Source organism: Salvia hispanica, chromosome 3, assembly GCF_029641045.1.
Source record: "Salvia hispanica isolate PSC_SH4W2 chromosome 3, Shi_PSC_v1, whole genome shotgun sequence".
NCBI lineage: Eukaryota > Viridiplantae > Streptophyta > Magnoliopsida > Lamiales > Lamiaceae > Salvia > Salvia hispanica.
The window spans coordinates 54,806,348-54,831,772 of NC_142694.1; the positions used below are offsets into that span (position 1 = coordinate 54,806,348).

Genomic DNA, 25,425 nt, shown 5'->3' on the forward strand with positions numbered 1-25,425 from the left:
AATATTAGATTTAAGTTTACAAAATTTTAAATTTTAATTTTTAAATATCAATAAATTTTTTTAATTATAAAAATTATTAAATAGCAAAAATTAATAGTTATAATCAATATTTGATAGTGTTTAGTACTATGTAATTAATAAGGTATGACAACGCCTTAGTTTTAATCAATATTTAATACAGTAGCTTTAATTATAAATAGATTATATAACACAATTTATTCTGAAATAAATATGCATCTAATGTAAGACTAATATAATTTTCGTTTATTAATTTGAAAACAATCAAAATTTACTAGAAAATTTCAACAAAAATACTCCTATATAAAATTTTTAGTAGGATCAAATTTTTAGTCAACTTCATAATATTTAATCACAAGCAATTATAACAACCGAACGGAGGCTAAATAGAATAACTCTTATTTTTCCATCATGATTAAAGCTACTGTATTAAATATTGATTAAAACTAAGGCGTTGTCATACCTTATTGATTACATAGTACTATACACTATCAAATATTGATTATAACTATTAATTTTTGCTATTTAATAATTTTTATAATTAAAAAAATTTATTGATATTTAAAAATTAAAATTTAAAATTTTGTAAAATTAAATCTAATATTGAAATAAAGAAACAAAGTGAAGGATGACAAAAGGGAAAAAGGATGATAAATTTGAAATAATATCAAAGTTAGTACATGGCTGAAATAATATCAGATTTAAAATGTTAAAAGTGTAAAAAGACCAAATTGCCCAAACCCCCCAAAATAATATCAAAGGGTATTTTCGTACCAAAAAAAGTCAAAAGGACCAATTTCGAGATAAACCCTTAGTCGAGGGACTATTGGCGATATTTTTAAAGTCCAGGGACTATGGGCGAGATAAACCCATAGTCCAGGGACCATTTTTGTAGTTCACTCTATTTCTTAACAACACGAGTTTTAAGAAATGTTAAAAAAAGTGATAAGGGTTTTCCTTATCACGATGAGGAAAACGAAAAACAAGAAGTTATGAGAGATAGAATCCCGTCGACAACTCAAGCTTCAATGGAGACATGGGGCTATGGGAGAATACTAAATGGGTGTGGAAGATTATTTGGAGAAGAAGGTTGTTTGTCTGGGAGGAAGAATTGGTCAATAGCCTATACTTAGCCGTGGATCACACTTCCTTCAGTGAGAGTGAGCGATAAGAGAGTTTGGGCCTTTGATAATTCTAAGCCTTTCTTTGTTTCTGACTTTTATTTGCAGGTTACCCGTTTGAGCGGGATCGTGAGCAATCAATCGGGTAGGTCATGGAAGACTAGCATGGAAGAAAGTTGCTCCACCACGTGCACAACTCCTAGTGTGTTTATAGTGTCCAAGGACGGCTCAACACAAAGGAGAGATTATTCAGATTTGGGCTCCCTGGGATTGAAGATAACTTATGTATCATTTGCAAAGAAGAGTCTGAGACTGTTGATCATGTCATTTTCGGATGCAAGTGTTCTAGTAGGTTGTGGTATTTATGGTGTAGCTGTTGGAATTTATCTCTTTGTTTTTCCAAAGACCCGGTCTCGTGCTTTCTCAGCTGGATGGACGCTCCTTTCATCAAATTTGATAAAAAAAAAAAAACTGTGGTGTTCCCTCTTCTATGTGAGAGCATGGTCCATTTGATGGCTTAGGAACAAAATTATTTCCGAGAAGATTGTCCCAAGTTGGGAAACTAAGAAGAGACTCTTACTGTGGAGGCTAGGTTCATGGCTAAAGGATGGTGTCCAGAGTTTCCATTTTTACCGTAGCAAATTTTTGAGGAGTTGAGAGCCGGGTTAGAAGATGGACTGACATCAAGCATAAGGCTAAGGTTGCAATCAAAGACCAATAATGAGGTTCGTCTTGCCCTCAATTTGATGTATTGCTTTGTTGGCCTTGCTTGCTTGGTGGCTTTTGCTTGTGGTGTGAGCTTTGGTCGGTTGTTTGTTTTTACTTTTGGTTTTACGTTGGTGCTTAGTTTTTTTGTTGGTCTTGGTAGGTTTGTTTTTTGCTGGGAATTGTTGTTGAACTCTTGCTCACCATCTTTTGGTTTGAGCCTCTTTTATAAAAAAAAAAGAGACGTAAATTCTGCTATTCATTCATTGATTCTCAACGATAAAAATACCTCCTATTTATAATAGAAGTACCCTAACTTACTAAACAAGAAAATAATATATGGGAAGATATGATGAATTAATAATAGACTAAATAATAAGATATGAGAGATATGCTTGTAGATTTATGCTCATCTCAATTTCCCGCCGGTTGAAATCCACCTTGTCTATATAGTCCCCCCACAATGTGCATGAAATTTTCTTATGCCTAGTTAAAAAAAAATTCACATGTTACTCAGTAGGTGGTTAAAACATATATAAAAGCACAACATGTCTTACTTATCCATTATGCAACTCTATGAGTTTATAGTTTCCTTGTGTCACCACATTTCCAGTATCCACCACAACACCCATTATATTTGTGACAATAAATAAATTAAATTTCTATATGTTTTGTATAAAGCTTTAACAAAAATCACTAAAGGAAAAAGAAATTCTACCGAATAGTGGCTCCTTACAATTCTTTTTATCTCTGCCACCTCGTTGAAAGTTTTGAACTGGAAGACATGTTCTATTAATTTTAAGTCTTCCACTTCACAAACTTCAGTTTTTGAGTTCATAAATAGGCGGTTATTGTTTTAGTGATTATGTTTGTTACACGGTTTTTATTCGCAAAGAAATTGCGAATACATAAACTTTGTTTTCTTTGATTTGGTCTTTGAATTTATGCATTATATCATGTAGGAAACTTGTATGAATCCGAGTCCCCTGCAACAAAATAAGTAAAACTTTAGACTATCTTATTATGATAATAAAACTGTAAATTTAAATGCATATCTCCTTATCTTCAAGAACATAATCAAGGGAGCTTATATTATCTTGTTGCTTGCTCTAGAAATTTCATATGCTCTAACACACCTAGCTTTGTGATGTGAGTCAAAATGTTCATTTTTATTCCTATAGCTTTATTTGTTTTAACGTGGTTTGATGCTCGCAAAAGTGTATTTTTTGCTGTAGGAAGTGGAATGGAGTGTAAAATGGAGCTGGAAACATGCTTGGAGACGTCTGTTACAGTACTGACCAACCACACGATTGGGTTCTATCTCTTAATGCATAGAAGGTCCAGAAGTATTTCGCCCGGTCAGGCAATTTTTGTCATCATTCTGCCTGGTTGGGCGTAGCAACTCTAACTGCAAATCAACAGTTTCTTGCGGCGGTTTCCTTTCCCACAGTTGAACTGCAAAATTTGTATATAAATGAGAGAGAGACATAACAATTCTGGGAAACAAATATGAGGATGAAATTGGGCAATTGAGAGAGCCACACACGTGGTAGTTTACAAAGTAGTAGAGGGAAGTTTAATTTGAGTATTTAATGCCCATATATTGAGCATTCTGGGGTGATGGTTTTGGACGGAAATTAGAGAGAAAAGAAGGAAGAAGAAGGGAGGAGGATCCGACATCCAATCTTCATCATCTCAGAGACGGACTATCACCGACTATCGGAGAACACCATTAATCTTACGGTTTTTCTTCTTTAGCATGTGTGGCTAGTTTGTCTTCATTGCTCCCAACACTAGTAGGATGAATATCTTGGTTTTGCTGCAACTTGTGGCCTTATTATTTGTCATGTAAAACTTAGTATTGGACTATATACAATAAGTATGTACTTATCAAATTGTTAAGGTGTGTAACTGCCAACTTATATTTCTTGAGATTTACTTTTAAATATATGATTGTATTAGTCAGTTAAAATCAGGTCTGTATATTTCTAATTACTCCCTACCAATTGTGTGCTCCAGAAGTTAATATTGGAGTTTATATTTGCCTTTGACACTCTAATTGTATGAGAATGTTTGCTTGGTAATTGTTGGTATTCACTTCACATTTGTTTTTCTGTAGGACTTCAATGGATTGAACGGTTAAAGACCAAAGCTGGAATTATCCTATTGTAGATGATAGATGTATAATGGAATGTGAAATGTACGCTCCTTTTTCATAGTGGATATTCCTTCGCCTGTAATTGAATCGAGAATTTGTCAGCTTTATTTATTTCATTCATCTTGCGCAAGTTTACTTTACACTATTTTAGATCATTTGACTTATTAGCTAAAAAGTAATTTTTAAAAACTATTTCACACACTGACTTATTAATATATCTATTGGATCTTACATGTTCATTTACATCAGTCTTTAAAGCTATTTTGATGATCTGAAATTATTTTTCATGTATTAAAACAATGAAAACATGTAATAAATGTTTATACAATATGAGTAAAAAATATATGATATGATCAATCCAAATTTTATTAAAGTTGGAGGGAAAGTGGGCCAGCCAAAACTGTGGCTTTATATATGTATAGATAGATAGATGAGATTTAATTTTAAATATATGCTTGAATTAGTCAATTAAAATCAGGTCAGTATATTTCTAATTACTCCCTACCAATTATGTGCTCCAGAAGTTAATATTGGAGTTTATATTTGCCTTTGACCCTCTAATTGTATAAGAATGTTTGCTTGGTAATTGCTGGTATTCACTTCACTTTTGTTTCTCTGTAGGACTTCAGTGGATTGAATGGTTAAAGACCAAATCTGAAGATATCCTATTGTTAATGATAGATGTATAAATGAATGTGAAATGTACACTCCTTTTTCATGGTGGATATTCCTTTGCTTGTAATTGAATCAAGAATCTGTCAGCTTTACTTATGTCATTCATTTTGCACAAGTTTACTTTATACTATTTCAGATCGTTTGGCTTAATAGCTAAAAAGTAATTTTTAAAAACTATTTCATACACTGACTTATTAATATATCTATCGGATCTTACATGTTCATTTACATCAGTCTTTAAAGTTGTTTTGATGATCTGAAATTATTTTTCATGTATTAAAACAATGAAAACATGTAATAAATGTTTATAAAATATGTAGTAAAAATTATATGATATGATCAATCTAAATTTTATTAAAATTCGAGGGAAAAGTGAGCTAGTTAAAACCGTGGCTTTATATATGTATAGATAGATAGATACATGGGAAGATTGAGAAGGGAGAAGAACCGATGGGGAAGGAGTATATTAGGGTTTTTCTTTTGGGCCTATTCCATTAGTATGTTAGTTGACAATTTGGGGCTGATTTTATTTAATTGTTGGGCCAAGTATTAGTTTTTGATAGGGATGTCAATTGGGCTAACCCGCTCGGGTTCGGGCCAATTTACTCGGGTTGTCGGGCTATTTGGGTGCGGGTAATTCGGGCTGTGAATTTTTTTGGTTATAAATTTTCGGCCCTAACCCTAAATCTTCGGGTTTCGAACTAACCCACAGGCTATTCGGGTCAATAGTAATCTTATATGTTACTTACTTTCTATCCAATCCATTATTCTAAATTATTAAAAAGCAGATTGTCGCAAATAGTAAAATATTATCAAAGTGATCGAGAGAAAGAAAATAATAGCAATTGAAAATTGAAACAAAAATAGATAAACATATCGTTCAATTAATAGCGCACATAAATCTGACTACAATTAAATGGAAATCGTGCATTTCATATAGCCATAACTTTCAATTTGATAGAGAAGATATAATTACCATATATTCTTCATATCAATGTTGTATTTAATATTGATATTACCAAATATACTTCATATAAGTATATAATCCAAAATTATAATTATATTTTTAAATTAAATGCTCAACCCATGGGCTAACTCGCAACCCACCCGGGCTAGCCCGCATAATCCGCCGACCCGAACGGGTTAGCCCGTGTAGCCCGCTTCTGAATATGGATTGTGATTTTCCGGCTCTAACCTTATGATTTTACCGGATAATTCGGGTCAACCCATGGGTTTCGGGCTAGATTGACATCCCTAGTTTTTTACATTGAGCTAGTAAGGAGAGGCTCTAATTACTTAGCAGTTGGGCCGAAAAATTTAGGAGTTGGACTGCCTCATTTAATTAATAGACTGAGCCTAATTGATTTACTTAGGGTTGGAACTAATTGTAAAATCCGGTTTGGAGCTTGATTATTGATTTAATTCCTGGATAAGTTATTAAGTTTCTGAAGATGGAAAGTGATGAATTTGGGGAAGTGAGGAGCCGACATGCATTGCACTGCGATGCCTTGGGCGGCCTTAAGAAAATTCGAAGAAAGAAATAGAAGGGATTTTCAAGATCCGTATTTTATTAAATAATTACCCAAGCAATTATTTCGAGAAAATAGAATTTCTCCGGATTTAGTTAAGTGAATAATTAAACTTAGTAAAGCCCGAGAAAGGATTAGAGATTCTATGAGACAAGACTAAGATATAGTAGGTGTTATCCAGTAGGATGCATACATTCTTTTCTCAAGAGAAATATTTCAAGTACTAATTAGCGTGCTACACTATTTATTTTTAAAGGGAATTTTGCTCGAGGGCAAAGTGAGGCCAACGCGAGAGAAATTTAATTGAGGAATAAATGTATCATGTGGACTTTCTTTTAATATCCAACACATTAGTGTGGTTATAAATCAAATACTTGTGAAATTATGGAATATCATATTTTCTCAAAATGGAGCTGTTATTATTTTCAAGTTGTTATCATGCCATAAAATGTTTGTTTTTTAGGCCTATCTGTGGGGTTGTATGCCTGTTGGTTTTGGCGACCCCAAAACTTTATAACGAATTCGGTTCCCAATAGGACTGCAAATCCTATTCGGAATAATGTGCCCGAGGGTTGTAAGCCATCCAAGAGGGTTGGCCGGCTATGGTGTCCGTGGAAGGTGGCCACCTTCTCAATACAAAACTCTCAGATATGGTATGAATTTGAAGAACTTGGTCTGCAGACGAACTTTAAGCCCACAAAGAATTTAGTAAGCACGAGCCTTTTAAGAAAACCCCCCGTGTGTTCCTGTTGATGGTTTGACAACTTATATATTGTATGTTTTGATTTTCGACACGTGTCCACTGAGTACTCTTGTACTCAGCCCTGCATGTATTTCTAAATGTGTAGGTTGAACGTCAAGGTGAAAGAGTTACGATCGAAGTCGATGTTAATTGAATAATCAAGTGGATCTTTCAACGAATCATGTCTTCTTATACGAGGTCGTTTAGTAAGGACTTTTTCCGTTATATTTTGCTAAGAGAAGAATTTACTCTCTATCATCATCGAAACTCTGATTTATTTGTATAAGATTGCTTATTGTACTTCTAAGTCCTTGTAATTGAATACTTGACTCTTATTTTATGATGTCACTTGACTTGGCATTCGTGCGTATTCTTAAGTTCTACCCCTTTTTCATTCTCCGCTTCTTTAATCCCCCTTATTAGTCACGGTTTACCTGCATTTGCTATTCTTAACAAAATGCGGTCATGACAACTCATTTATCATTTATAGTTAAAATGAATCGGGACTCCTATTTGCGACGGACTAAAATAAAAAAACGAGATTACTATTCGTGGACGGACGGAGTACTCATAAATTAAATTTTAAAAATATTAGTAGTAACTTATCAGAGCAAACTAAGATAAATGTCGATGAAATTTTTAAAAAAGAATAAAAAATACTTATTTAAGTTTCTGGAAGTCTTTCCCAAATTGATTACAAATCACCTATGGAGTTCAACAAATAACATCGTTTAAGAAAACCAGAGCTTGAACCTTGAAGACAAACATGTGCTTGAAAACGAGAAAAAAAAAAAAAAGCCTCGAGAGCGCGATCCTTTGTAAGGTCCATAACTGAGATAGGAGGAATATATTTGGAGCTTAGATTTGTACTTGGAATTTTGATAATTAACTTGTATTGACCTTCAATTTGAATTTGAATTTAAGGATACGGTATACTCATGTTACGAATTTAAATTAGGAGTACTATGGAGTATTCATTTTACTTAATTCTTCGTTAACAGCTTATCTTCCTATGACTCTATGAGCTTATCACTTGACTTATACAATAATACAATTTCAGATACTCCGTTTATATTCGTGAGTTTATCACTTGAGTTTAGCATTGTTTCGCTTGAGTCCTTTGTTGATAAGTTATGCTTTGCTTGAGCCTTCACAACGGAGAAGAAAATTTTCGAAAGGCAAGTAAGTATTCCAACGCAAAAACCAACATTCAACTTTTCCATTAATCATGTTATTACATATGACAGCCTCTATAATCTTGAAAAAAAATACATTGATCACTAAATGCAACAAATACATAGAAACGAATCAAAGAATATAAACCAAACAAAACTACAAACCTATGTAGCATTAAATTATATCTCATGACTACCTCAAAGCAAATGATATCTGCAACGAATGAAAGAATGATCAATATCATTTTTCTACCTACAAAGAATCAATTGTATCTGTTTCTGTTTAAAAGAATGACTGACGACGACCACCACCACCATCAACGAGGCAACGACGACGATGAGCCTCCACCACCATTAACCGGAGCCCATGCTGACACTGCGTAAAGAGGCTGATCCGACCAGCTCAGGGTCAGTGACGCGGATGAGGACGAGGACGACCCTTGCTGCACTTCCACCCTATAATTGTGGTTAGAAGAGTACATCTTCAACATCATCTGCCCTTGAAGCAGCTCTCTTTCACTAACACCAACGCAACGAAACCCTCCTTGCTCCATTAGCTGCTGCCACTTGTCAAACTTCTCATGCCTCTCAAACCGTTGTCGCCCCTCACAACCTATGATGTTCCTTATCTCCCGCCCGAACATCTCTTCCATCTTCATCCTTGCCGGACTCTCCAAGGGGAGGCTCGAATCAATGGAGTCAAACACGGCCGAGTAGTACTTGAGTGAATTGAAAAGCCTCGCATCCAGAGTGGCCTCATTGTGTGCTGCTTCCTGCTCTGCCATTACAACCACTTGAGCATTGCTGCTTCTGATCAACCCCAAAAACTCTCTCAACGCGCTGCCTTCGTATAGCATCTTATGCAGCTGAAACACGCAGTTCGCCACCACTGTCTCCTTCTCCTTCACATGAAGCATCCAAAGCCTCACATCCTCTAGCCTATCAACCACTGGATGGAACTGAAAGGGGAGATTAAACGCCTCAGCAAAACCAGCTAGCCTATCCCCTGTCTCCATCAGCTCCTGCTTCGACTCACCAATGCCTGTGATCCTCACGTGGCTCGGTGGGCTTGCTCTAGAGGCCAAGCTCTGGAACAAACTAGGCCACTGTAGCCCTTGCTTGATGTCAAAATCAATGATGTGAACCCTGTCCTTCCCTTCCAACGCCCTCAGCAGGATCTCGTTGCAGGTAAAATGCACGAACTTGGTGATCGGGCTCACTTGATTTAAGACCCTCAATGCATCATCATCTACGTGCTCAAGCTCACGAGGAGGCGTGATGTGGAACACTTGAGGCCATAGCCTTGCAACGCGCAGGGCCAAGGCCTCGGTGAAGTAGGCGATGAGGCGGTGTAGAGGGGAGCCTTGTGGCGAGGCAAGCTCGCCTAGCCTAGCGAGGCAATGGCTGACTGCAGCAATGTTCTTGGATCCTATTTGCTCAACACAAGCCACAACTAAGTTGATCAACTCGACACACTCATGCTCCCTTTGGCTACTCCCATTGTGCCCCGCCACAACCTCGCTCGGATTGCGAGAAGACGAGCCATTGCCAGCAGCCTCACGCTCGACCGTGGGGTTACTACTGCCCAACCCAAGAGCTAGGCCATGACTACCCGAGGAAGTGCTCGAAGAACCCGAGGCTGAGACCTCCTTTTGAGGATGCACATCCTTAGACTTCCCTGTATCAGTAACCTCAGTAACAACAGAATCAAACCAAGGGATGCTAGACAACGGCGGGAGAGGAGGTGGGTCAAAGCACCCTCTTTCCCCTTCCTCCTCACCTGAGCATGAGACAGAGAAAGGCACCTGAGGTGCATTAGCATGGTACCAGAAATCTTCACTGCTCATAAACTGACCCGTTTCCTCTGCACATTTCCCATTGCCATTTTTCCTCTTCTTCACTCTGCCCATGTAAGTACTCCCTTCATCTGTAGCTGCATATCTCTTCTTACTCCTCCCCCAAAACTCACCCCCTCTCTCTGCTGCAACAGGAGGGAGCTTGATGTTCTGCCTCAGAGAACTCTTGGACTCATTACCCTTATCAACTGAAATCCCAACCTGCCTAACTGGCTGCCGCCGCGACGCCTCTTTCCGACCGAAGCTACATGGCAAATCCAACCTCTGTGTGCTCATGGCAGGGATATGGCAAGCTTGAAACTGTGCAGATGCTTCACTCCTCAATCTATGCCTTGGTGACAACAATGTAGAAGAACAACCAGCCAACATTCTTCACACCCTAAAACCCCCAAATAGTGTTGTTCCTTCACTTTTTTTTTTCCTTCTTCCTTCTCTAAAACTCCAAATGCACTCACCCTTTTCTATAAGAAATTTCCACTCCAGGTTCTCTATGATTCTGTACTTCCCAAACTATGTGACAATTTACACTTACAATTATATATGCCAAGAAATTGTATTATATGAGGAGAAATCAAGAAAAACGGAACAATTTGTGCTACAGTGAGTGTGTGTGAGTTTCAAGGAAATGAAAAAACCAAGAAAGAATGAAAGAAAATGGGAATCCGATGTCCAAACAAATGGAACAAACCTCTCCTCTCTCAGTGTGTGTGTGTGTGTCCTATATGAATGCTCAGAGATGCTTATATGATATGTGCAGCAAAGAATTTATGATGAACAAATTGAAAACAGCAACGCCACCAAATCAAAAAATCAAAGAATTTAACATTCAAACCTATCTAGAAAAAGAAAAATGACATTCGGATTCCTCGACATTCAAAGCTGAAAAATCATTCGCAAGAAACGCGATTTGCCATCAAAGCAAGCAAGAAAGCAGTAATGCAGCATTGCATTCGCATCTCCAATCAATTTTGCAGCTGAGAAACACAGAAAACGAATGATGATCAATACTTCCAAACACGGCCTTCAAACCGCCCATGCTAATTCTAATTCCCCCGCCCCCCAAAAGAAACCCCGCAATTTTCAAGAGGTCATAAATTCAATCAAGCATGACGAAAACAAACAAAAGGGTCATCATCTCTTGGCAGAAATCAAGAGCCCCACCACCCAAAAAGCTATAATGCCAAATGCAACTGAGCTTTTATATACTGAACTGTTCTACATAGCGGCGTTGGTTTTTTACCTTGGATTACAGTGAAGATCGGGGGGAGTGAGGGCGGGTTTTTGGGCGTTGGATGAAGATCTACGGTGGGAAAATGAGTGAGACTGAGGAATGTGACCGTTAAGATGTCGGTGAAATATGACCGTTGGAAGGGAAACTGCAGAGACGTGCGCCTCTCGCCCTCGCTTTCTGGGGACTTGACCGTTTGGGTATTTTTTAACTCTTTTATATTGTTTTGGAGTAGTACTATTTCTCTGTCATTGAATATAAACTCTATATTTTCGTAATGAGATTTTGTACAATATTTTTGTTAGTGAATGAAAAGTGAAAGTACGAACGATTAAAGAATAAAAATATTTTATTTTTAATAAAAGAGTGAACTACAAAAATAATTCATGGACTATGCGTTTATCTCGCCAATGAGCATGGACTTTAAAAATATCCCCAGACACCCCTGGACTAAGCGTTTATCTCGAAAATGGTCATTTTTCACTGTTTCGTGACGAAAATACCATTTTAGGGGGTTTAAGAGGGTTTGGGCAATTTGGTCTTTTTACATTTTAAATCTGATATTATTTCAGTTATGTACTAAATCTGATATTATTTCAAAATTATCATTCTTCTTCCCTTTTGCCATCTTCACTTTGTTTCTTTATATCAATATTAGATTTAATTTTATAAAATTAAATTTTAAATTTCAATTTTTAAATATCAATAAATTTTGTTAATTATTAAAATTACTATTAAATAGCAAATTAATAGTTTTAATCAATATTTGATAATGTCTAATATTTAATCAATAAATTACGACGACACCTTAGATTTAATCAATATTTAATAGTTTTAATCACAAATAGATCATATAACATGATTTATTCCAAAATAAATATGCATCTAATGTTTAGGAGAATTTGACTAAAAATATTATGAAGTTGACTAAATCGTGTTATATGATCTATTTATGATTAAAACTATTAAATATTGATTAAAACTAAGGCGTCGTCGTACCTTATTGATTAAATATTAGACACTATCAAATATTGATTAAAACTATTAATTTGTTATTTAATACTAATTTAATAATTTAAAAAAATTTATTGATATTTAAAAATCAAAATTTAAAATTTAATTTTATAAAATTAAATCTAATATTGAAATAAAGAAACAAAGTGAAGGATGCCAAAAGGGAAGAAGAATGATAATTTTGAAATAATATCAGATTTAGTACATAACTGAAATAATATCAGATTTAAAATGTAAAAAGACCAAATTGCCCAACCCCCCCCGAACTCCCCAAAGGGTATTTTCGTCACGAAACAGTGAAAAATGATCATTTTCGAGATAAACGCTTAGTCAAGGGTTGTCTGGGGATATTTTTAAAGTTCAGGGTTCATTGGCGAGATAAACGCATAGTTTAGGGATTATTTTTGTAGTTCACTCTTAATAAAATAAAGAGACTTTTATACTACTAATATAAGAGCATCCACAATAAGAATAAGCCAGCTATAGGTCAGCCATAGGCCAACCACTCTCTCTCACTGCCACGTCAGCAACACTAAAAATCCACCTGTCACGTCAGCATTTTCTCAAATAGGCCAGCCATAGGCCAGTCGCAATAAAAATAATTAAAAAACAACTACATTTACAGAATTAAATTTACGATTAAATTAGTGAATTAAATTTACGAGACATATACGGGAAAATCCATTCATTTCATTAAAAAAAAGTACATTCATTTAAAAAAATAAATAAAAATTATCGTCGTGCAGTCTTCCGTGCCCACAACTCTTCAATTATATCTTTTTGGAGTTGAATATGAGCATCCACTTAGCGCATGTCGGCATATTCCTGGAGGCGGCCGACTTCATCGTGAGGTACCCCACGTCGTACGCTAGGGGTGGCCGTTCCGTGGCTTGGACCGGCTTCATCGTCATTGGCCCAACTAGTCAGTTGTACGCCTTCGTCTTCGACGATCATGTTGTGCGTGATAATGCAGGCGTACATTATATCAGCAACGCATTTGTCATCCCACAAACGTGTTGGACCCTTAATTGCCGCCCATCGAGACTGGAGCACACCAAATGCGCGCTCCACGTCCTCGCGCGCCGACTTCTGCCGTTCTGCAAAGTAGGCCTTCTTGTCATCCGCCGCGTGCCTGATCGTCTTCACAAAGACAGGCCACCTAGGGTATATCCTATCCGCCAAGTAGTAGCCCATATCATGCCGGTTGCCGTTGGCCACAAATGAGACGGCTGGACCGATGCCCTGACACTTCTCGTTGAAGAGGGGCGACGAGTTGAGGACGTTGAGGTCGTTGTTCGACCCGGCTACCCCAAAGTACGCATGCCAGATCCACAGCCGATAATCAGCTACGGCCTCGAGGATCATCGTGGGATTCTTTCCCTTGTAGCCGGTCGTGTAGGCCCCTTTCCAGGCAGTTGGACAGTTCTTCCACTCCCAATGCATATAATCTATGCTGCCTAACATCCTGGGGAACCCATGCTGCTCCCCGTGCATCTGCATCAGATTCTGACAATCTTGGGGGGTAGGGCTTCGAAGGTACTGCTCACCGAAAATTTGAATCACGCCCTGACAGAAAAACTTCAGACATTGCAGAGAAGTCGTCTCACCGATATGGAGGTACTCATCCCACATGTCTGACGCGCCTCCGTAGGCCAACTGCCTGATTGCCGTCGTGCACTTTTGGATAGGGGTGTGGCCGGGTCTGCTAGCCGCATTGTGCCTGAAGTGGAAATAAAGATATCGACGCTCCAAAACGTCAACGATACGCATAAACAACTCCCTGCGCATTCTAAAACGTCGCCTGAACATGGTTGCTGGAAACCGCAGGTCCGGAACGAAGTAGTCGTCATATAGCCGCTGATGTGCAGCTACGTGATTCCGATCAATCACTGCTCGGCGGTGGACAACCGGTGGAGGGCGAGGTACCGCTTGCTGTTCGACCCTTCCCATGTACCGCTCTAGCCGGCGGTTCATGTAGGCCTCCATAGCCTCGTTCATCTGCCGTTCGTACTCCTCAGTATCCCCACTACTATCACCGCCACTACCACCACTGCTACCACCCGCGCTACTAATCGCTCGATGTTGCTCTTGTACAGAAATTTAGAGAGAGAGAAAACTCGTTAAAACAAGTGGTGCAAATGAAAATGAAACTAAAATCGCGTATACATAGGTTTTCATATTTTTTTTAAAAAAAAAACGAAAATTGGCACTGGCCGATCGGCACGCCACAATGGCGGCCAGCGCACGCGAATCGGCTAGCCCACGCCGATTTTCTCGCCGATTCTCGGCTGGCCAGTTGCAATGGTTCGGCTAGCCGACTGGCTAGCGACGCGAATCGGCTAGCCGCTATTGTGGATGCTCTAAGAGAAACTTTCCTTTCCGACTCTCAAAAGTAGATTTTTTTATTTTATTTTAGAGACCCATTATTCGATAATAAGACTTTATTATTTTTTATCTTTCTCTACTTTATCAATTATATATTAAAATTCATATTATTTTAAAATATTTTAATTTAAAAGACGGAAGAATATGCTACTATATATTTTATGAACAAACTAAAAAGAAAAATATAATACTTCTTATCAAATTTTTAATCATTTTACTCTTTATTTACACTACACAAAAAAAAAATTGGATAAGGACACTTTTAATGCTATTAAGAACTTTAATTTGTGTGTCTAATTACACCACCAACACTTCATAAAGTGTTTATTTAATGTCTATTTTTTGAAAGATTCTAATTGGGATAAATTCTGTGTGTTGAAAATAGTAAAATTAGACAAAGTTACTGAACGAGTAAGTTTGGAGTAAGTTTTCTCAGTGTTACCACTTACCATTAGTTGTCTCACCGTACTAATTGGCTTATTCAATTTTGTTTCTTTATTCTCCAACGCATGGCCAGATGTCTCGTTTTAAGGATTTTATATAACTATGTAAATTATTTTCACTTTGGTGCAACTTATATTTTCATGCTTTTATAGTAATAAATTAAGAAGTACATTGCGTTTTAAATTGATACATTGTTGTAAAAAATAGTGAGTTTTAACAGTATATCATATTTTTTGGAAAAAATTATTTATTTCTTTTATATCTACTAGTGTAATTTGGAAAGGCGTGAGGTCGTTAAGGGCATATAGCAATACGTAAGACAAAAAAAAATACTCGTACTATAATATTTATAACTAATATTTGTGCATGATGGAAATAATATGTTTGTGTGATGGAAATAATGATGTAATATGAGGTTGCACTTTAAAAATATCACATTTCAAGCTTACGACTTACAACCAATATAGGCCATTCAATTTTGGGGACGGATGCCTGCTAATATTCCACATCACTATCAATTTTCTATTTGAGATTGAACTATAAAAATGGTCCCTGGATTATGAGATTATCTTATAAATGGTCCCTGGATTTTAAATATCACCAGCAGTCCCTAGACTAAGGGTTAATACCAAAAACGATCCTTTTGCATTATTTTGAGATGAAAATGCCTTTTTGAAGGGTTTTGGGGGTTGGACAATTTGGTCTTTTTACACTTTTAACATTTTAAATATGATATTATTTACGTACTAACTTTGATATTATTTCAAAATTATCATTCTTCTTCCCTGTTGTCATCTTTCACTTTGTTTCTTTATTTCAATATTAGATTTAATTTTACAAAATTAAAATTTAAATTTCAATTTTTAAATATCAATAAATTTTTTTATTATAAAAATGATTAAATAACAAAAATTAATAGCATAATCAATATTTGATAGTGGCTAATATTTAATCAATAAGATATGACAACACCTTAGTTTTAATCAATATTTAATAGCTTTAAACATAAATAGATCATATAACACGATTTATTCTGAAATAAATATGCATCTAATCTAAGACTAATATAATTTTCGTATATTAATTTGAAAACAATCAAAATTACTAGAAAATTTCAACAAAAATACTCCTACATAAAAATTTTAGTCAACTTCATAATATTCTATCACAAACAATTATAACAACCGAACGGAAGCTGAATAGAATAGCTCTTATTTTTCCATCATGATTAATATTATTTTTTTGTACTTCTTCAATTCAGTTGAATATTATATTAAATAACAAAAATTAATAGTTTTAATCAATATTTATAGTGTCCATGAATTAATAGTTTTAATTAAAAAAATTTATTGATATTTAAAAATCAAAATTTAAAATATAATTTTATAAATTAAATATAATACTGAAATAAAGAAACAAAGTGAAGGACGACAAAAGGGAAGAAGAATGATAATTTTGAAATAATATCATATATAGTACTCCCTCCGTCCCAGAGAAGTTGGCACACTTTTCTTTTTAGTTTGTCCCACAAAAGATGTCACATTTCCCTTTTTGGAAAAAGTTCTCTCTCACATGAATATAAAAATTATATTTTCTCTCTCCATTTAACACACAAAACAAAACCTCCTAAAATCCCGTGCCATTTTCAAAGTATGCCAACTTTTCTGGGACGGAGGGAGTACATAACTGAAATAATATCAGATTTAAAATGTTAAAAGTGTAAAAAGATCAAAATACTCAAACCCCCCAAAACTCCTCAAAAGGGCATTTTCGTCTCAAAACAGTGCAAAAGGACCATTTTTGATATTAACCCTTAGTCCAGAGACTGCTGGTGATATTTTTAAAGTTCAGGGACCATTTTTTATAGAACCTCATAGTCCAGTGAAATTTTTTGTAGTTGACTCTTTATTTGAAATTCATATTTGAAATCAAAAAGGTTATTATTGAGAGTTACTATTTATTCGGTTATGGTAAATTCCTAAACTGTCGATAATGGAGGTGTAAAACATGGTAAGTTATAATATTCCTTTTTGTATGGTTGATTGCAAAGATTTAATTATATTTTACGGCCGGAGAAGATTTTCCCAATCTTCGATTATCGTCTCAACAAAAAACTTATTTACATAGATTATTTCTAAAGATGTTTCGCATATTCACACCACCGTAGTTCTATTTTTTATATATTGTGGAAAATTCGAACTGTGAATCTCGATTTCCATCCAAAAAATCGCGTCAATGGAATTAGAGAATTCGTCAGTTTGTGTTGTGCATCAATATATTTCTGCTTTGCAACTTCTGGACAGAAATCTGCCACATTTTTCATGAAAAATGCTATATTATGCACAACAATATATGTGTCGCGATATTCAACATATACCATACGGAATGCAATATAGCATACTGCATCATATATGTGCATTACTTTTACTGAACCTTTATTTCTTCAAAAAAAGACCTTGTTTTGAAGCTTCAAATTTCAATGCATTGAATGCACGATTAATTGCACATTCAAAAAAAGTTAAGCAAAAGGAAAAAGAAATTAAGCAAAGCATACAACTTTATACGTCAAAAAGACATCTATGCCGAATTTTAAACAAATTAAGCACACTGAAGAAGAAATTAAGCAACGCTAACACACTTAAGCAAAAAAACCAAAGTGGTGTATTCCAAAACATTTGCAGCTAGTTTAGAATTCTAACATTAGCTGTTCAAAACAAAATGTACTATCACAAAATGGCTACATCAATAAAAAATTTAAAAACTTGTTAAAACACAACACATCTAGCTACACGAGGTGAACTACAATCAGTCTCAACAGTAACTATAGCCTAGTCTACAATGAGTTGTAGACAACCTTTCGGGAAGCCAAGTGTGTGACATGGACATCGTTGGCATCAATATGCAAGCTATGGTTTCCAGATAGTGTGATGCTGCTACTCGCAACCTGAAGATTGGCCAATATCCAGTACGCAAGTGTGCCATGTAGGTCGTTAAATGAGAACTGCAGCAGTGGCCCGAATCGCATTTCTCGGACAAGAACTCTCTGTAAAAGTAATGCACATTCTGAACCACATTAAGCAAATTCGGAACCAAATTAAGCACATTCTGAACCAAATTAAGCAAAACTAATAGTAATATCCAAAAAATTGCAATACGCAACGGTTAAACCATATTAAACACATTAAATGATTAATTAAGCACAATAGTAATTGAATAATTATGCATTTTGGTTGTTCACAATCGCAATAACTAAGCTAAAGTTTAAACATATAAGCAAGTCAAAAGGAAAAATTAAGCAACATATTAAGCATTATCAAATATAATTTCGTCTATAGCAAACTCAATGCATCCATCTAAAGAAACAAAATATTTAACAGACAAAGAGTACTGAACACAAACTTATGCGCGCAAATTGATTCCCTTTAAATAAAACCACCGATGAGCAGAAAGAGGAAATTCATCAAATTCTCAAACGCATAAAGTTGACCACAATAAGCAAGTTTAATCCTCCTAATAGTGACATTAAAGGTGAACTAAGCATATTTTACCTAAAGCTCGAGCAAGAGCAAAACAAATTATGCTAAAAATGAGACATCTTTCACAATAAACGAGTCTCAAATAGTAGAATTCAGTCAGAAAAGCATCGATCGTGCAAATAATCAGTCGCAAGAAGCAGATACAATATAGACAAATTGCATAAACCCTACAATTTACAGAAGATTACCATCAACCAAGAATTCAAAAAGCGTGAACGTCGTGATGTTTACCTTTTCGTGATGTTTACTAACAAATAAACGGCAGGAATTTACCTTTTCATGATGTTTCACCGGCGTCGGCCTCTGGAAGGGTTCGAAATTCAGTTATAAAAAACGCGACTTCGTTCTCGCCGATGATGTGAGAATCTGATGCATGCATTGCTGAAGGGGGACGTGTGATCGCATGCATCTTGATTATAGGAGTACGTGGAAAATAAGTGAAGAGAATAATAGGTACAAGGAGCATCCGAGCTGGCATTCTAGAAGGACGTGTGGGCCTGAAAAGTGAGGGAGGCGTGTGCTGAGAAGGAGTAAGGCGTGTGCTGTGATGAAAGGTGACGGCGTTGATCGTTATGGACGGAGAGAGGATGGGGAGCAGACGGCAAGATGATCTATAAATAGAGGGGACCACCGTTTTGTTAAGCATGCTAGCTGTGTGATTGTTATTGGCCTAAGGATTATGATCCAAGGGATTTAGCTTTCGTCTTCCATTTGTATCGTTGTTAATTTCTGAGTTCTTATTAATATACTGCTCATTCCCCTTAAATTCTCAAGTTACGTACATTTACTCGCATTACTCTGTTTTCTGGGTGTGAGTGCGTGTGTTCTTACGGCGGAGTTAGCTCATACCTTATCAAGTGGTATCCAGAGCTGTCGGTCTCCGGACATGGCTACGCCAAGCACGAGATCTGTGACGGAAGCGGAGAGGAAGCTGATGGACGTGGTGGATAGGAGGGTGACCGAGGTGGTGCATGAGGTGATGGATCGCTTGATTGAACGGCAGGACAAGTTGGATGGCCAGTTCGCGGAGATGATGCAGGCATTCACGGTGATGAGCAGCCAGTTCCGGAAGCTGCCGTTGAAGGCGGAGGAAGGAGAGGGGCCGGGTGGTATGGGAAAGGAGGATCCACAGGAGGAGTGGGGAAGATCAACCCGCTACGAGTTTCCCAAATTCGACGGCGACGGATTCGAGGGGTGGCTGATGCGTGCGGAGTTCTTTTTTGAGGTGGCGAAAGTGCCGGAGAAGGGAAGAGTTCGTGTAGCGGCGATCCACATGGAGGGCAAAGCCTTGCAATGGCATAGGGGGTTTATGAATTTGCAGGGTGAGGCGGCGTATACCAACTGGGAGTGTTACGTGTCTGCGTTGGGAGCTCGTTTCGATGCACAAGCCTACGCAGATCCGCTGGCTGATCTGAGAAATTTGAGGCAATCGGGATCACTCCAAGACTATATGGAGGCGTTCGACGAGCTGTATCCACGTACCGGTATTCGAGAAGATCAGGCCTTAAGTTTCTTTTTATCCGGACTGATTGATGAGCTGCAGATGCCCGTTCGAATGTTCAAACCGGCGCGGCTGGCAGAGGCGTTCTCCTTAGCCAAACTTCAGGAACTCACGGTGCGAGCATTGGGAGGAAAGTCGAGGGTGAGCTCGATTGGGGGACCATCGGGAGCTGCGACATACTCTGGTACTAAGTCACTGGCAGTGACGCCCACGACTTCAAAATAGGGAGGGTTTTCTGGAAATTCGGCACCACGAGAACAGGGTCGTGGAGGGAGTATGCGGCCCCGTTTAACCCCAAAAGAGATGGACGAGAAGAGGGCGAAAGGGTTGTGTTATTGGTGCCCGGAGAAATTCACTTCTAATCATGTATGCTCTAGGAGAGGGGCGTTTGTAATGCAGATGGCAGGGGAGGTGGAGATTGAAGAGAAAGAGGAGCCGTTCGTTGAGGAACCAGAGGAGGTGCCAAGTCTGGAGGAAATACAACTCTCTCTCCATGCTATGTGGGGGACGAAGGCGCCACAGATCATGCGCATTCGGGGAGCAAGTCGTGGAAAATCCTTGAAGGTGTTGGTCGATACCGGGAGCACTCATAATTTCTTGAGCTCTCGGATGTCAGAAAAACTTCAATGCGAAACCGAGGAAGTCCCTCCCAAGGCTGTAGAGGTGGCGAATGGTCAGGTGTTGAGGTGTAATCGCAGGTGCGTGGAGTTTTCATGGGAGATGCAGGGGACACGGTTTGCGACGGAGGTTTTTATCATTGGGCTTGAGACTTACGATTTGATTTTAGGAGTTCAATGGTTGGCAACTTTGGGTCGCATATGGTGGGATTTTAGTGACATGAGTATGGTCTTTATGCTGGGCGGTGTGGAGGTGCGATTGACAGGGGAAAAGGGGACTACTCCGGAAAATCAATTACAGTGTTTGCAGGTGTGGAGTGAGCAAATGTTAGAGGAGGAGGAGGTTAAGATCAGTAAGATAATGACTGCGGTTGAAGGGGAAAAGATGTCCTGTTTCAGTGTAAGTCAGGAGGATCTTTGGCCGGCTTTAAGCGATGTCTTGCTGGAGTTTAAGGAAGTTTTTGAGGAGCCCCAAGGCCTGCCACCTCAACGGGAACATGATCATCGTATCACCCTCAGAACTGGAGCTGAGGCAGTAAATATAAGGCCCTACAGATACGCGAGTCAACAAAAGGATGCAATTGAAGCTATGATAGCAGAGATGCTGCAGACAGGAGTGATCCGCCCTAGCCAAAGCCCGTTCGCAAGTCCCATTGTCCTAGTAAAGAAGAAGGACGAAACGTGGCGTATGTGTGTGGACTACCGCGCCCTCAATGCTATCACCATCAAGGATAAGTACCCGATTCCGGTGATTGAGGAACTCTTGGAAGAATTAGGATCAGCGGCTTGTTTCTCCAAGATCGACCTCCGATCCGGCTACTGGCAGGTCCGTATGGCTCCAGAGGACATTCACAAGACGGCCTTCAAATCTCACGCAGGTCATTACGAGTTTCTAGTCATGCCATTCGGATTGACAAACGCCCCGGCCACGTTTCAAAATCTTATGAATTCGGTGTTTCGCGAATTTTTGAGGAAGTTTGTCTTGGTCTTCTTTGATGACATATTGGTGTATAGTGACAGCCGAGAGGAACATGTGCAGCACCTAAGGCTTGTGCTGGAACTGATGAGGAAGCACAACCTTCTAGCTAAACGCTCCAAGTGTTCGTTCGGGTGTAGTGAGGTGGAGTACCTCGGCCATGTGATCTCCAAGGCAGGGGTGGCTACTGATCAAGGAAAGATTGAAGCGGTTTTGGCATGGCCTCAGCCTCGTACCGTGAAACATGTGCGTAGTTTCCTCGGTCTAACAGGGTACTATAGACGTTTTGTGCAGGGGTACAGTGTGATAGCTAGACCGTTGATCGATGTTGTCAAGGGCAGTGAGTTCAAGTGGACTCCAACGGCTCAGGAAGCCTTTGAGAGGCTCAAGGTGGCTCTAACCACAGCCCCTGTTTTGGCATTACCCGATTTTTCACGTGATTTTATAGTTGAAACTGACGCCTCCGGAGTAGGGATTGGGGCTGTCCTTATGCAAGAGAAACACCCCATTGCGTATATTAGCAAGGTGTTGTCTCCAAGGTATCAAGCTCTCTCGGTTTATGAGAAGGAGTTATTGGCCATATTGCTCGCGGTGAAGAAATGGTGCCATTACCTCCAATGTCGGAAGTTCGTGATTCTAACTGACCATCATAGTCTTAAGTATCTTTTGGAGCAGAGGTTAACCACCCCCACGCAGCAGGCATGGATGACGAAACTTATGCAGTTTGACTATGAGATCTGTTACAAAAGGGGAGCTGAAAACTCTGCGGCTGATGCATTATCTCGGGTACCAGAAACAGAGTTGTATGCGCTCACATCTTACGTTATTCCCCTCGAGCTCGTTGCAAAGGTTCGTGCCTCGTGGTCTAGGGACGCTCAGGTTATGCAGGTCATCGAGGACAAAAAGAAGGATCCCACATCTCATCCTAAATTCGAGTGGCGGAAGAATGAACTGAGGAGGTCGGGAAGGTTAGTAGTGGGAAATGACTTGGAGCTAAGGGCTCAAGTACTTTCTTTGTTTCATGCGTCAGCAATAGGAGGGCATTCTGGAGGGTTAGCCACTTACAAACGCCTTTCCTCGCTGCTCTATTGGCCGAAGATGTTGAGGGACGTGCGAGAATTTGTGAGGGTATGTGTAGTATGTCAGAAATATAAGTCGGGAAACTCTCCTCCGTCCGGACTGCTCCAACCATTGCCGATACCAACGGCATTGTTCACTGATTTGACAATGGATTTCATCGAAGCCTTACCTACTTCGCAAGGGAAAAATGCAATATTGGTGGTTGTGGATCGTATGAGCAAATACGCCCACTTCATGGCTCTAGCTCATCCTTTTTCGGCCAAGCAAGTCGCTGATGTCTTTCTAAACTCTGTTTTTAAGCTTCATGGGATGCCGATCAGAATAATCAGTGACAGAGGGTCTATTTTTGTGGGCGCCTTTTGGAAGGACTTCTTTGGACTATTGGGCATTGAGTTACTCTACTCAACGGCCTATCATCCCGAGACCGACGGGCAGTCGGAAGTGGTTAATAGGTGTTTGCAGTGCTACCTTCGTTGTATGATTGGAGAGAGGCCTCATTCGTGGGTACATTGGCTTGGGCTGGCAGAATTCTGGTACAACACATCGTATCACTCCTCGATTCGGATGACGCCATTTGAGGCGTTGTATGGGTTTCCTCCGCCTCTCCACGTTCCATATCTACCTGGAGATTCGCGGGTGGAGGCGGTTGATGTTGCGCTGAGGGATAGGGAGGAAATGATCGTTGTACTCAAACGAAACTTGCACAAGGCAGCGGATCGAATGAAAAGAGAGGCGGACAAACACAGGGTGGACAAGGAGTTTGAGGTGGGAGAATGGGTCTGGTTGAAATTAAGGGCTTATAGACAGAAATCAATTAAGGGGAACCATCAGAAGTTTGAGCCTAAATTCTACGGGCCATATCAAGTTTTGGAGAGGATAGGAAAGGTAGCCTACAAACTGCAGCTGCCGGATACTGCCACCATCCATAACGTCTTCCACGTGTCTTTATTGAAGGAGGCGGCGCCACCTGCAGGTCCCAGCTCCGACCTCCCGCCAGCATCTCAGATTCAGGAGAGCGTTCCGCAGGTAATACTTGAGCGCAAAATGGTTAAGCGTCGTAATCATGCAGCTACAAAGTGGCTCATCCATTGGGTCGGTCATTCTCCGGCGGACGCCTCGTGGGAATTTGCCGATGATATCAAGCTCGCTTCCCTTGGTTCCTTGAGGACAAGGAACCTTAAAGGGTGGATTATTGATGCATGCATTGCTAAAGGGGGACGTGTGATCGCATGCATCTTGATTATAGGAGTACGTGGAAAATAAGTGAAGAGAATAATAGGTACAAGGAGCATCCGAGCTGGCATTCTAGAAGGACGTGTGGGCCTGAAAAGTGAGGGAGGCGTGTGCTGAGAAGGAGTAAGGCGTGTGCTATGATGAAAGGTGACGGCGTTGATCGTTATGGACGGAGAGAGGATGGGGAGCAGACGGCAAGATGATCTATAAATAGAGGGGACCACCGTTTTGTTAAGCATGCTAGCTGTGTGATTGTTATTGGCCTAAGGATTATGATCCAAGGGATTTAGCTTTCGTCTTCCATTTGTATCGTTGTTAATTTCTAAGTTCTTATTAATATACTGCTCATTCCCCTTAAATTCTCAAGTTACGTACATTTACTCGCATTACTCTGTTTTCTGGGTGTGAGTGCGTGTGTTCTTACGGCGGAGTTAGCTCATACCTTATCAGAATCGGCGGATTTAAGCTAGGGTTTTTGCAGAGAGAAGAGGTTTTTGGATGAATTTGAGAGAGAGTTGAAAGATTGGAATTGAAATGAATATGGGTGATCGTGTACGGAGTGATTGCTTAATCCAGCGCCTTCTATTTCAGATGAGTAGGTGTGATTTATGAACTAACCAAATTAACCTTCTATGCAACAAAAAGACTCTCGCATGCAACCCAGTTGATGAAATCAACACCACACATCTCTACATCTAACGACTCTTTTAAGCAGGATATTATAACTCTAAGGGCCCGTTTAATAACAAAGGTGGGATGATATGTAAAATAAGATAACGAATGTGAGCTTCGTATATATTCTTATTTTTTATTATCTTGATTTTTTATTAGATAATACATGAAATGACATATATATCCTTATTTTGAAATGCTTATATATTTACTTTTTTGGTCATATTCTAATGTTAATAGCACTTTAATCTAAAATCAAGACCAAATCGTCACTCTTAGATTTTAAAATGAGTGAATGAAATTAAATCTTACGAATCTCAATAAATAGTAGACAAAATATCAACAAAAGGGTAATATCGTCATTATGTTATCATATGATAATTTTCGTGAATGTTTTTGTATATCAACATAGTGTATTACAAATATAAAAAATATGACATAAGAATGTCAACTTAGTATAAGAAAATATCAACACATATTTATTGAGATTTTTACATGGTTTTATTGAGATTTTTAAATAATTTTATTGAGATTTTTTGATGTATTTGTTGATAAAAATCTGGTTATCAACATTTACGAAAACTAAAATAAAAAATATCAAATTTCATCATCCGAACGACGTTGGAACATATGCAATTGAGTTCTCGTTGGAATCCTGATAAAATTATCTTTAATTTAAATCGGGAGAGTTACGTAAATTTAAAATTTTAAGATGATTTTAATGAGAGGGAATTGACATTAATACCCTCTACTTTTTCAT

At 38.5% G+C, this 25,425-nt stretch overlaps 1 protein-coding gene across 1 annotated transcript; it reads right to left on the minus strand.

The window, feature by feature from the left end:
• Nucleotides 1-8,147: 8,147 nt before the first annotated feature.
• On the minus strand, nt 8,148-11,347 carry LOC125213404 (scarecrow-like protein 28). The gene has a single exon (XM_048113930.2). It carries the CDS (start codon nt 10,346-10,348, stop codon nt 8,441-8,443), a length of 1,908 nt encoding a protein of 635 aa, XP_047969887.1. The 5' UTR covers nt 10,349-11,347; the 3' UTR covers nt 8,148-8,440.
• Nucleotides 11,348-25,425: the final 14,078 nt, after the last annotated feature.